Genomic DNA, 14,520 nt, shown 5'->3' with positions numbered 1-14,520 from the left:
AGTGATTAGGAAAATTTAGGTAAAATGTCAAGCATCACTGAAAACACAAATGGGAGATTACAATTAAAAATACACTATATTGCCAAAAGTACTGGGACACCTGCCTTTACACACACATGAACTTTAATGACATCCCATTCTTAATACATAGGCTTTAATATGGACTTGGTTTTCTATATAGCTTTTGCAGCTATAACAGCTTCAACTCATCTGGGAAGGCTGTCCACAAGGTTTAGGAGTGTGTTTGTTGGAATTTTTGATGATTCTTCCAGGAGAGCATTTGTGAGGTCAGGCACTGATGATGAACGAGAAAGCCTGGTTCGCAGTCTCTATTCTAATACATCCAAAAGGTGTTCTATCGGGGTGAGATCAAGGCTCTGTACAGGCCAGTCAAGTTCCTCTACATCAGACACGCGCATTTTATTTATATAGCGCCTTTCTGACACTCAAGGACCCTTTCCAATGCAAACAACATTACAGAAAACAATGACCACACAGCAGCAACACTTGGCACAATGTAGTCAGGCAAGTATCGTTCTCCTGGCAATCGCCAAAACCAGACTCATCCATCGGATTGCCAGACAGAGAAGCGTGATTTGTCACTCCAGAGAACGCATCCACTGCTCTAGAGTTCAGTACCGTCGCGCTTTACACCACTGCATCCGATGCTTTGCATTGCACTTGGTGATGTAAGGCTTGGATGCATCCATTCCATGAAGTTCTCTACACACTGTTCTTGAGCTAATCTGAAGCCCACATGAAGTTTGGAGGTCTGCAGCTACTGACTCTGCAGACAGTTGGCAACTTCTGCACACTGTGTTCCTCGTCATGTGTTGTCCCCGCTCTGTGATTTTACATGGCCTACCACTTTGTGGCTGAGTTGCTGTTGTTCCCAATTGCTTCCACTTTGTTATAATACCACTAACAGTTGACCGTGGAGTATTTAGTAGAGAGGAAATTTAAAATTTAGTAGCAAATTTAGAGTCGCATCGTATCCCAGTACCACACTTGAATTCACTGAGCTCCCAAGAGTGACGGGATAGTGGCTCTGAGGCTACACATCAGTATCAGTAATTGGAAGATTGCTGGTTCAAATCCCATGAATGCCCAGAGTGATTCTATTTTGTTGGGCCCTTGAACAAGGCCCTTAACCTGCAATTGCTTTGTCTTGGGTATGACATTAATCTACATCCACCCCTATAAAGAGGTTCTCCAACTTACAGGGAATAACTTGGGGGTTGGTGGCAGGATTGGCACTCCAGTCACCAGAAAAAAACCTCACACCAGTCCATTTGCTGAGGTATTACCCACCACATGGCTGTACTCAGGTTCTCATCCCTGATGTGGTTTGTTGTGTGGTGGGTGTGGCAACACACTGTAATCAGTGCATACTCCTTACTTGAGAGCGACCCAATCTTTCACAAATGTTTCTGGAAGCAGTCTGCATGCCTAGGCACTTGCTTTTATACACTTTTAGCTATGGAAGTGATTGGAACACCTGAATTCAATGATTTGGAGGGGTGTCCCAATACTTTGGCAATATACTGTACTTAATAATAAAAACTTTAATAAATAATAATCATAAAAACTTCCAGAACAGATAGGCATTTTTTAAAAATGAAAATGAAATCTTGGTGCTGGCTACGAACGACTGTAACTCTTTTGTAAGTAGAGGAGAGTCTGTACAAATAAAAATAATTATCATCATCACTATTATTATTAACAATAATTATAACTATGGAAAGATTGCTAAGCCAGAAGAATATCTGCCTTTCCACAAATTTCCACATTGGTCAGTTATCCCAGTCAAGTTGTGGGGGCAACACAACAAAGATTCAGCTAAAAATTACCTCATCCAGTTTGCCTTTGTTTCGTCACTACCATCAATGGATTTGTACACATTGTTCTCATCAACAACCTGAGAAAATAACAATCTGAAATTAGTAATTTTCTTTGAATATCATGGCTGCTTACCAAAAACAGAAACTCCCAGCAGTAATAGTCAGATTGCTCTTCGATTAGGGCTTACCATCCAGGAGAAGAAGCCTGAGGATTTATCCTGTGACACAACTTCCCCCTGATAGGGTCCAAAGAGAGCCCCTTTTGGGATATCCTTGTCCACACAGCACACGTCCACTTCGTCCCCATCCTGAATGACCTCAATCCCAGAGGGGGCAGTGAGGGCTGCGCGGTTGGGGACCCCAAACTCCACGGGAGTGTCTGGCACAAACACTGGAGGCCCGTGGGTGGGACATTCCTCTATGAAATACTCCTTGCATTCTTCACAAACTGTGGGGAGACCACAAGATGAAGAAGTTAGCAGCTGACCTTTAAGAAACATTGAAAAAGGTCATTATGAATCCTGTAACATTTTCACAATTATTAATGACAACGCTTCAATTAATCATCTCATTAACAAGATAAAGTACCTGTCACAGATTACAATTTAATGTACTCGAATTTTATGATACGTTATTGTATTAACATTAAGCAAATCAGCGTATTATCAGCGTAGCGTGCATACTCCCAGCATCCTAGTTCTTTGTACTTGCATATACCTTTAAAATGATGTTGAATAACGACTTATGAACATTTCAAGTTATGAACGGCCATTCGGAACGTATCTCATTCGTAAGTAGAAAAGCGTCTGTATTTGTATCAACAATTGTGTGATATTCCCTTGCAAACATGCATTTTACAATCTTTGGAAGAGCACTGGGCGGTATACCAGTTCCTCTGAAATACTGGTTTTATAATTAATAAATAATATAATTAGATTTGCAATTAAATTCATATTGGTAAAATCCCGAATATTATCAATTAATCACGGTAATAATTATTGGGTGGTGTCATTTGTATGGTAAATGTAAGGAATCTGAGTCATTTACATTGTTTACGTACAATGGATGGAGTGAATTCTTCAATCTCTGACCCTATTGGATACTTTAATAATTATATTAACTATACGTTAATTAAATCAAGTAAAAGTTAAATACGCTATATAAATATACTGGGCTGGAAGTAAAGGACGGGGTCATAGTGAGCCAGTAATTATGGGGCCAGCTCAGTGTTGTGTTTGTAAGATGCCCTTCTGGATGCTTGCGTCCAGTCAGACTTCGATGTATTAGTACAGGATTGTTTTTTTTTTACTTTGTCAATACTCCTACCAGGGGAGTATCCCTTCTTGACCTTGTTTTCATAGCATGGTTAAATTCAAGGTTAACTTAGTGTCCGAAGAGCAAAGTCCAAAACAAAAAGTATACAATGATAGGAAGGCTAACTTTAATGGTATAAGACTGAAACTAGAAACTGTAAACTGGATGGAGTTAAATAGCAAAACAGTTGAAGAGGCATGGGCATTTTTTAAAAGCACATTGTTGCAAGTGCAAGAGGACATACTTGTTTCCAGCACAACTAAATCTAGAAAACTACAACTAAGGTGGTTTACTAAGGAAATTAAGAATAAAGTCAGGAGGAAAAGGGCTCTCTTCCAAAAATGGAAATTAACTGAAGATTTCAAAACTAAACAGGAGTATCTAAGTCTACAGGTTGTGTTAAAAAAACATTAGACTTACTAATAGGAACGTAGAAAGAAACTGCATTGGAGGCTAAGGGTGACAATAAAAGTTTCTTCCAATATTTTAACTCCAAAAGAGCCCTAAAAGCTGAAATCACTAATTTGCAGGATAGTAAGGGCCTTATAATTGAAAGTGAAATTGATATAGCAAATGAGTTTAATGATTTATCTGATATAAAAAATGATTATTTTACATGGGTGTTCACAGTAGGGAACATGAGTAACTTACCAGCATTTAGTATGAATACAGCGTCGTCTTTGACCAGTATAGGTATAACTGAGGCTGATGTGGTACAAAGCCCAGCTAAGCTCAAAATAAATAAATCGCAGGGCCCTGATGGCATCTTACCAAAAGTTTTAAAAGAGATGAGGGATATTATTAGCCAACCTTTAATATTCCAGAAATCTTTATTTGCAGGTGTGGTACCTTCTGATTTAAAGCATGCTAATATAACCCCCATATTCAAAAAATGGGATAGAAGTAATCCAGCAAACTATAGGCCAATCAATTTAACTAACATTACTGGAAAAATAGTGGAAGCTATGATCCAAGTGAAAATGGAAGATTACCTGGATTCAAATAACATTCTGAGGGATAGCCAACATGGATTTAGGAGAGGTAGATCCTGTTTAACAAATTTACTTGAGGAAGCTACAAAAGAAACTGATCACAAAAAAGCCTACGACGTGATTTACTTAGATTTCCAGAAGGCCTTGGATGTTGTCCCCAACAATCGGCTCTTGCTTAAGCTCAAAGCTGCAGAAATTTTAGGAACTGTAGCAGCTTGGATCGAAAACTGGTTAACAGACAGGAAGAAGTTATTAGACAGCGAGTAGTTATTAGAGGCACAATGTCACAGTGGGCCTGCGTTCATAATAGGGTACCGCAGGGTTCAATTTTAGGACCACTACTGTTCCTAATTTACATTAATGATATTGAAACCAATACACAGAGTAAACTGGTTAAATTTGCAGACAACACCAAGGTGGGTGGTGTAGTAGATACTGATCTAGCAGCGGAGAGGGTACAACGTAATCTGGATTTAATTAATGACTGGGCTGACACCTGGTAAATGAAATTTAACATAGATAAATTTAAGGTAATCCATGCAGGGAGCAGAAATATAAAGTACAGATATTTTATGAGTTCCACTGAAATAAAGGTAGCTGATTACAAGAAAGATCTCGGTGTGTATGTCGATGCTTTCATGTCCCACTCTCGCCAGTTTGGGGAAGCAATAAAAAAGGCCAATAGAATGTTGGGCTACATCTCTAGGCATGTGGAGTTTAAGTCAAGGGAGGTGATGCTATGATTATAGAATTCCTTGGTAAGACCCCATCTAGAATATTGTGTGCAGGTTTGGTCACCATACCTTAAGAAGGACATTGCTGCCTTGGAAAAGGTGCAACGTAGGCCTACGAGAATTATTCCTGGTCATAGAGGAATGACTTATGAGGAGAGATTACCTGAGCTGAATCTGTTCAGTCTCGAGCAAAGGACACTAAGGGGGGGACAGGTATATAAGATTCTAACAGGTCTGGATGCTGTTCAGCCAAATAGCTATTTCAATATTAGTTTAAATACTAGAATTAGTTCACAAACGGCTTCTAAATCCTTGCCTATAGCCTGTGTGCATCAGCAAGAAATCGCTATGCAGAACCCAAGAAAGCTAGCCAGCAGTAGCACTATCTAGTGTAGTTTTCTGCGAAGTTCATAACCTAATCACCGACACTGGGCACAAGGTTGCACATAAGTGACATTTGTTTCCATCATAGTTCATACCCGTTGCTGTCTTTCACCCACATCAACATTTTTTGGCGCATCCCCTCACATGCCTTCTTTTCTTTTTTTTCTCTTTCTGCCTTGAGCACCTGAACTTTTTTGCTCCCTTCATCCTACTGCAAATAGATGCTCCACTACGTCAATGAGCGACAGGCTACTACTAAAAGCACAAGAACAGTTTTAAAACGTAGATGTGAATGACATATATTCTTTGTTCCTCCCTTGTTTTGGCATACCCCCATATGCATCGCATATACTGCATACCCAATTTTTGCGCAACTGCCTACGAGCAGCCCAGGTGGGGGAAGGTCTTATTAATTTTGGAAATAATTAACCAGTACCCAAACTTTTGTTGACTGAGATTTGGTGACATTTTTAAAAGAATGTGGGAGTTTTTGAAATTATATAAAATAACAGCAAACAGCAGCTGTCTTTGTATTCCTGCTTACCTGTGCATGTCTGAATGTAACAGGTTATAGCTGCATTAAGCCAGAAGTTCTTAAGTAATGAGCAGTTTTTTTAGAAAGCTGAAGTATGCAAAGTAATATTTGCCTCAATATATTGCAGCCCTCTTAAAACTTGGATATTGTTTTTTCATCCTATCAGTTTATATGATATGATGTCATTTTTTTCACAACCGACTACACAACAAAGTTGCGTAGTTTCGCACTTTTAGTGAATAAAGCCGAATACACAACCGATGCACTGCTACCCGGACAACGAGAGGTATCCACCCAGCATGGTGAATCAGTCCCACAATGCAACGTGGGTGCCCAAGCCCTATACATTGACATACCGTAAAAATATCGATATACTGTCCAGCCCTAACCTAGATGATATTGTAGTGCACGCTGACAACTGAGGAGAACACTTTGTCCACTCTGGGAAGGTCTTGGAGGGCATCTGTTGAGCAGGGTTGACCTAAAATCCAGCCAAATGCCACCTTACAGTAAGCTGACAGAGGCCTATTGTCAGGGTACCTTATCAGACATGGCCAGCTCAGAACTTAGAAAAAGAAGAATGAGGCAATCCTTAACTACCCTCAGCCATCCACTAAGAGCCAGGGATGGGTTTTCCTAGGTTTGGCAGGTTATTATTGGTTCTTTGTCCCCATTTCTCCTCAATAACAACCCCCATTTTAGACCTTACCCAAAAGGGAAAGCCTGAGCTGGTTATCCGGAGCCACCACGCAGAGTGAGCCTTTCTCACGCGGCACTAACCTTCCACTATTTTCACTCTGTGTGTGCACGTCTTTTCAGCAGATACGCCAATTTCCTTATACTGTACTTACCAAAAACATTAAACTTAAGTGAAGTGCCTAAATTGACCATGTATGTGACTGAGTGTGTACCCTGCAATGTCTAGTTGGTTCCTGCCTTGCGCCAGTTGCATTGTATATATAATATCATGTACAACTGATTACTCAATGAATCATCGGATTAATTACTAGATTACTTTTTAACAAAAGTGTATTTTGTTATTTTATTTCATTTATATCCATTTTTATTATACAGTACAGCGGTTCCTTTCATATAATCATACTGTTCAATAAAACACCAAATGAAAAACAATATACACTGCTCAAAAAAATTAAAGGAACACTTCTATAGCATCAAGTCTATTAAATTTCTGGGATATTGATCTGGTCAGTTAAGTAGCAGAGAGGGCTGTTTATTATTTTCAGTTGCTTTGGTATTAATGAAATTAACAACAGGTGAACTAGGGGGCAACCACACGACCCCAAAACAGGAATGGTGTAACAGGTGGAGGCCATTGACTTTTTTCCCTCCTCATCTTTTCTGACGTTTCTTTCACTAGTTGTGCATTTGGCGACGGTCAGTGTCACTACTGGTAGCACGAGGCGATACCTGGACCCTACAGAGGTTGTACAGGTAGTACAAGGATCCTCCTCCAGGATGGTGTATCTATACGTGCCATTGCCAGAAGGTTTGCTATATCTCCAAACACAGTCTCAAGGGCATGGAGGAGATTCCAGGAGATAGGCAGTGACTCTAGGAGAGATGAACAGGGCCGTAGAAGGTCCTTAACCCATCAGCAGGACCGGTATCTGCTCCTTTGTTCAAGGAGGAACAGGATAAGCACTGCCAGAGCACTACAAAATGACCTCCTCCAGGCCACTGGTGCGAATGTCTCTGACCAAACAATCAGAAACAGACTTCATGAGGGCGGCCTGAGAGTCCGATGTCCTCTATTGGGCCCTGCTCTCACTGCCAGGCACCGTGGAACTCGATCGGCATTTACCATAGAATACCAGAATTAGCAGGTCCGCCACTGGCGCCCTGTGCTTTTCACAGATGAGAGCAGGTTCACCATGAGCACATGTGACAAACGTGAAAGGGTCTGGAGAAGCTGTCTAGAACATTATGATGCCTGTAACATTGTTCAGCCTCACCGTTTTGGTGGTGGGTCAGTGACGGTCTGGGGAGGCATATCCGTGGAGGGACGCACAGACCTCTAAAGGCTAGATAAGGGCACCTCAACTGCCATTAGGTATCGGGATGAAATCCTTGGACCCATAGTCAGACCCTATGCTGGTGCAGTGAGTCCTGGGTTCCTCCCGGTGCACAGCAATGCCCGGCCTCATGTGGTGAGAGTATGCAGGCAGTTCCTGGAGGATGTAGGAATTGGTACCATTGACTGGCCCCCATGTTCACCTGACCTAAATCCAGTAGAACACCTCTGGGACATTATGTTTCGTTCCATCCGATGCCGCCAAGTAGCACCTCACACTGTCCAGGAGCTCAGTGATGCCCTGGTCCAGATCTGGGAGGAGATCGCCCAGGACACCATCCATCATCTCATTAGGACCATGCCCCGACATCGTCAGGCATTCATACAAGCACGTGGGGGCCATACAAACTACTGAGTACAATTTTGAGTTGCTGCAATGAAATTTCAGCAAAATGGATTAGCCTGCCCCATCATTTTTCACTTTGATTTTCGGGGTGTTTTTGAATTCAGCCCTCTGTAGATTTGTAATTTTCATTTTCATCAAACGATGTGGCATTCTTTCACTCCTAACACATTACCAAAGTCCATACACTTCAAGCTGGATTTAAGGAAGCACTTCTTTACACAGCGTGTAGTCAGAGTATGGAATACCCTTCCTGATAATGTAGTGCAAGCTGAATCCTTGGGTTCCTTTAAATCAGAGCTAGATAAGATTTTAACGACTCTGAGCTATTAGTTTAGTTCTCCCCAAGCGAGCTTGATGGGCCGAATGGCCTCCTCTCGTTTGTATAGTTCTTATGTTCTTATACCAGTATAGATATCCAGCACAATTTTTTTTCCCATTGATATCTGATTAGTTTTCAAAGTGTGCCTTCAATTTTTGAGCAGTGTATATTAAGTAAAGAACAAACCAGATCATTAAAAAACCTTTTGAGTTCATTATCAGAATTAACCCTTGACTATGCCGCCAGTGGTGTTTTTTTATATGCTTACAAGAACCCGGCAAGTTTTTTTCATAGAAATGTTTAAAAAAACACCCACCCATCCACCCATATATATATATATATATATATATATATATATATATATATATATATATATATATATATATATATATATATATATATAAATAAATAAATAAATAAATAAATAAAATGTTGAAAGTTGGGTGGCATGATGGTGCAGTGGTTAGCACTGTTGCCTCACACCTCTGGGACTCGGGTTCGAGTCTCCACCTGGGTCATATGTGTGCGGAGTTTGCATGTTCTCCTATGTCGTCGTGGGGTTTCCTCCGGGTACTCCGGTTTCCCCCCACAGTCCAAAAACATGCTGAGGCTAATTGGACTTGCTAAATTGCCCGTAGGAATGCATGTGAGAGTGAATGGTGGGTGAGTGTGCCCTGCGATGGGCTGGCCCCCCATTCTGGGTTGTTCCCTGCCTCGTGCCCATTGCTTCCGGGATAGGCTCCGGACCCCCCGCGACCCAGTAGTACAAGCGGTTTGGAAAATGGATGGATGGATGTTGTGTTTGTGAGGCTCTCCAGACTGTATGCAGTGATAGATTAGCCAAAAAGACAGTGTTGAATTATAACATGCTTTATCATATATATCATTTATATTGCTATCACAGTAAATACCAGAAAATATTGACATAAAAATTTATGCCCATATCGTTCATCCCTATTGTCAGTTATCGGTTTCAGCAATATTAGACAAAATTCACCGGTCAAAATTTCGACATCGTTCCACCACTAATGACTCTCTCCACATCAGTCACAGCTAAATCAGTTTTGGGCAGAGGCATGGACTCAAATCACACTTATGAATTTAATGACTTGTGACTAAGCAAAAATTATGGACTTGGACTTGTCGGCGAATAACTTGAGATTAGACTTAGACTTGCACAGTACTGACTTGAGATTTAACTCAAACTCACCAAAGAAGGACTTGTTCTCATCTCTAGTTACGGGTCTCTCTCTATTTACATGTTACAGAGTTTGCTGGGCTTAACATTAAACATTAAAAAATATGTATGATATTGGGTGGGTGGATCCCCCCCTGCGACGGGGTGCTGCCCCATCCTGCGTTATTCTCTGCCTTGCAAAGTGGGATATGAAGAGCCCCAGGGGCAGCTTGTGCTCAGATCCCAAGCTTCATTCTCTACTGTATGTGTATGTTTGCCTGAAAGGAGACCAGGATGCCATACGTGAAGAGAAGCACTGCAATGTACCTGCACTCGTATTTGTCTTCTAAATGTTTTAAAAGACCTCTATATTTTTGGACTTCTTAGAATATACAGGATCCCAAATACAAACACTTCATGTAAATGAATTTGGAATCAAGCTCTTAATCTGGCATGTATGATAACAGGATGTTAAAAAATATATGAAAGTAAATTTTATATATGTATCTATCCACCTCAATTACCACTCCAAATTGAGAATGACCATTGTACTTTCATTTCAATCTACGGAGACACGATATGTGCTGCAGGTGGTGAGAATAAATGAACTTACACCAGAAGTCTACTTTCGGGTGGCTTATAGCCACACAGGCTGGATGCTCGACCTTCAGCTTTTTGCTCGGTTCTTCGTGGTCATATGTCTCCTTGTCCTTTATTTGGCTGCAACAAAACCAACCTGCTGTTAAACAATTGGACTATGATGAAGGTTAAATCCATCCATCCATCTATCGATCAATGATTTGGTTTATAAAGATTATACTTCATTAAATAATTTTACATGCTCTCAAAAAGTAAATCTACATAAAATTGCAACAACCATCATGTCTTCTTTATGTTTTTTCACAATTTAGAGTGTGTGATAGTGCATCACTAAATACAACATTTAAACATAATGAAATGTAAAACAGCCTTTTCAATAATGCTGATCTGACGGTGCAGCGGTTCAGGGAATACCTCCTACTGCAGTTGGGTTCATTTCCTGATGTCAGATCTTTCTGGGTGGTAGTGGACTCTGCCATAACGCAGGGGATAAGCCTGGGGAGGGGAGGGGGGGGTCCTGAATCTCCCAGCTCAGGCAAACATGCTGGCTCTGTGGACAGGCAGTATGACAAAAATTATTTTTCAGCAATGCAAGGGGGAGCAGGGCACCTCCATGGCAGCTGCATGGTATGAAGATCCACAATCATGTGACACTGCTGTATGTAGGTTTGGCAATAGCGATACAAAACAAACCTCACCAGACTTAACCATGCCTCACCAGGCATTATGAATTAGCCAAAAAGGCAGTGAGTGATCCGGTGAGAATCGGTTTTTAAAACAGAAAATGAAGATGAACATCCCAGAACTGGAGGGGCCAAAATGAAAACAGGATTCTGCACAGCTGAACCCACTCTGAGAGTCACAACAATCATAAACTAATTAAAGAATATTACTCCAATTAAAAGGAGTTTCTTAGTCACCATATTGTGAAATTGCTCATTTCATCTAACTGAAACATTGACTTGAAACATTGATTGAAAAATTATTCAATATTAATGATTATCATATATAATAATTATAATGGAGTTGTCTGTGGCTCAGAGAGTTAAGTTTCTGCGCCAGTTAACAGAAGGTTGCTGGTTCGAGTCCTGGTAGCCCAGAAATGCTCCAGGGACACCAGATAAATAGCCTGACCTTGCTCCTGAACTCTAAACTTTGCTCTCAACTGTAATACACAACTCTGGAAAAAAAAGACCACTCTATATTCTCAAAAAAAAAATCCACTTTTTAAAATCCTGGGTTAATTCTGGTTCTGTGAGACAGGTTGCTTCCAGGTTCAAAATCTCCAAGAATAAAGTGAAACAGGAGACATTGGGAATAACCAGAAACCAGCCTGTTAAAGGGCAGAAGCAACTTTCTGATGCCCGACATGATCAACTTATCTGACAGTTTCTCATGAATCAGAGAATGACATCAAGTGACCTTCAAAAGGAATGGGAAACATTAAGTGCAGGTGTGAAGTGCACTGCTATGCTAGGACAAGTTCATGACAGACACACAGAAGCAGAATTGAAGTCCATTGAAACAAGGAAGAAGCCCTTCATTAATGAGAAATAGAGAAGAACCAGGCTGCAGTTTGCAATATATGTATCTGTGTGTGTGTGTGTTTCATTCACAGATACACACCCATAAAATATGAGTGAAACAAAAATTTTTGTTGCGGTCTCTTAATTCTTTCCAGAGCTGTATGTTCGGATGTGTCAAAGATAAGTAAGACGGTATGTGTGACAAGTAGCATTTCAATGTACCGGTACTTATGAAAATGACAATTATTATTTTCAATTAAACTTTATTTCTCTTTTTCAGAACAATGCTATCAATATTCCATATCATACACTAAACCTGAAAAGTATACACAAATTGCACATTTTAAAATTAGTATAACCTAAAGGGGTAACTTTATGAGAGTATTAGTTACATAATACTTGGCTTATACAGTCTTATTAAGTCATTAAGACACCACATGGTATTGTTCAGTTTGTTAAGACGGGGTTTCAATTAAAACTGTAACTTATACAGGACTTTCAACGATTTGTGAAGCTCATTTTACCCCATTTTTAAATGCTTACCGAGGACATTAAAAAAAACATGATTTCAGTCCTAATTCTCGTATTATGTAATCGTAGCCGAATGCCAACACTGCCAAATGGTATTGGAAATGACTGTCTGGCAAGCCCATACCTGCCTATTTAAATTTCCTCCGGACAGAATGTGGTTCAATTGGACTGAAGCAAGTCTAATCTTCCGACTCAAAAGCCCCAGGTGGAAATGCCAACTGAGGAATTGAAACTGGGCGTTTAAGAGGTAGGTGATCGGCAGATCATTCGGTTTGGGACAGGATGCAGCTTTTTCACTGGGTACAGCATTTCACTAACCCACTGAGATTAAGGCTAGTACATTATTATCCGGAGACAGGTTTCTCATAACCACGTTGAAATCTTCAACATAAATCCAAAACGATCCCTACAGTAGTACGTTCAAGGTCGACCATAAAGGAAACGCAGAATACCTATATGTGGATTCCGTGTAGTTGGGCGCGCGCGCACACACACAAACACGCACAATATTCATACGTTGAGATAGCTGATTCACTTGAATTTATACCTTTAAAAAACATAACATACTAGTGAATATCAAAGCGTCTCACATAAGACATCTAAATCAGGATTTTATTCCTGGCATAACAAAAAAGGCTAAACGTAGGCGAGACATCTCGCTAAGAGCAGAATTTCGATGCGGGTTCCCTTAAACAAAAATTAGATAAATGTAACAAAAGAACGAAGAACCCCAAGTGTTTAACGACAACCACGATTATCCAGAACTACACAGGCATCATTTTAAAGTAGACATTCACCTTTAAAAACAAACCCTTTAGACCCAGGTCCAAACTCCTCCCTCTAACCCTAACGTTCCACCTATTACACGCGTTTGAGCCAATATTGCTCGGAGCTGATTGGGTGTCAAAGGTGTCAGTCAAGAAAAATAATTATTAAAAAACTATGCAAAAAAGCTGCAATTGGGGTTACAGTGCTGCTTTAAACGAAGTCAAATTACTGGAAAACTTATTTTTCATTTCCCATCGCAGTAACAGAAACAATGAAGAGCATTTGCAGGCACAAGAGCGAAATACCGGCTGAAGGCTTGCATGCGTTAGTTGACGCAGATATTTTCCCCGACTCCGGTCTGCAGTCAGTTGGCAATCTGCCTAGCGCTTTCGGAAGCCATTTTCATTGGCCACATTGGCCACTAAAGACGGACTCACCTTCCCCGCAATCCGCAGCTCTTCAAGGCTCTGCTTCTGGCCCCCGATTTGTCCCGTAATCGACACGCTTCCCTCTGCTGTGCTTGTCGCAGGACGCGTATCGATGTAGCTTTGTTTTGGTAGTCCTAGGCACTGTAAAGTTTTTTTTTTTTAATCTGAAATAATTTCAGCGAGTCAGCTGCTTCTCTCGGCTTTGACCACCATCTTTTTATTACAGGAAATGACATGGAAAACGGAAGAAAGTAACTTCTCTATAGAGGGGGACACTGTATTAAAGAAAGAGGAAAACGACCGTCATTAATTTTTTTTTTTAAAGGGGGGGGGGGGTGGTTACATAACGTTACCTGTGCAGTTGCCCTATGCACAGTTGCATACTTACTACCACTTCTAAAGGGACACCTTGTGCGTTACCAGTGTTTTAGATGTTAGGAACTTTGAGTTTTCTGGTTTAGTAATCAAAGTGCTATCTATGGAAGTTGCCCACTTTCCTCGGTGAGCGTTTCACTTAATATTTCTTACTCAGTGTCAGAGGCCTCCACTTTCCTAGTTTGAAACCTCTTTTTTAATTGGGAATTCGTCTGATGCAATTCAACGGCGAGAAAATAAATCCGACAGACACAATCTATCACAAACACTCTCATCACATATTAGCTGAACTCTAAATTATACGAGTAATAAAGTATCGATAGCTACTGTTTATGAGTAATGGGTGGTACCTTGATGCGCATAACTATATATACCTTAAATTTGTATTATTAAAATATAACAGTGAGAAGATCGTAACGGGTAAAACCTCAGAGGACACAACTTACTTTCTAAAATAGTCAATGGGTCATTTAAATACTTATACTTGATACACTGGGTAAGTCTGTGAACCACTTATTATGGTGCAGATAAATAATAAAATGCAAAGCAGAATGGCAA

The 14,520-nt window shown here is 40.5% G+C and overlaps 1 protein-coding gene across 2 annotated transcripts in view; it reads right to left on the bottom strand.

Moving 5' to 3' along the window:
- Positions 1 to 13,819, bottom strand: part of prdm11 (PR domain containing 11) — a 33,234-nt gene extending 19,415 nt beyond the window's left edge. For both annotated transcript variants that reach the window (XM_048973081.1, XM_048973082.1), the window contains exons 1-5: positions 13,597 to 13,819; positions 10,749 to 10,884; positions 10,348 to 10,454; positions 2,030 to 2,289; positions 1,851 to 1,918 (exon numbers count right to left, since the gene is read on the bottom strand). In XM_048973081.1, coding sequence (XP_048829038.1) covers positions 1,851 to 1,918; positions 2,030 to 2,289; positions 10,348 to 10,454; positions 10,749 to 10,813 — 500 coding nt within the window. In that variant the 5' untranslated portion in view covers positions 10,814 to 10,884; positions 13,597 to 13,819. The remainder of the gene's footprint in view (positions 1 to 1,850; positions 1,919 to 2,029; positions 2,290 to 10,347; positions 10,455 to 10,748; positions 10,885 to 13,596) is intronic.
- Positions 13,820 to 14,520: the final 701 nt, after the last annotated feature.

The sequence above is a fragment of the Brienomyrus brachyistius genome, chromosome 13 (assembly GCF_023856365.1).
Source record: "Brienomyrus brachyistius isolate T26 chromosome 13, BBRACH_0.4, whole genome shotgun sequence".
In the NCBI taxonomy this organism is placed as follows: domain Eukaryota; kingdom Metazoa; phylum Chordata; class Actinopteri; order Osteoglossiformes; family Mormyridae; genus Brienomyrus; species Brienomyrus brachyistius.
The sequence above is the reverse complement of the archived record's forward strand: the minus strand, read 5'-3'. Positions and strand labels throughout refer to the sequence as shown.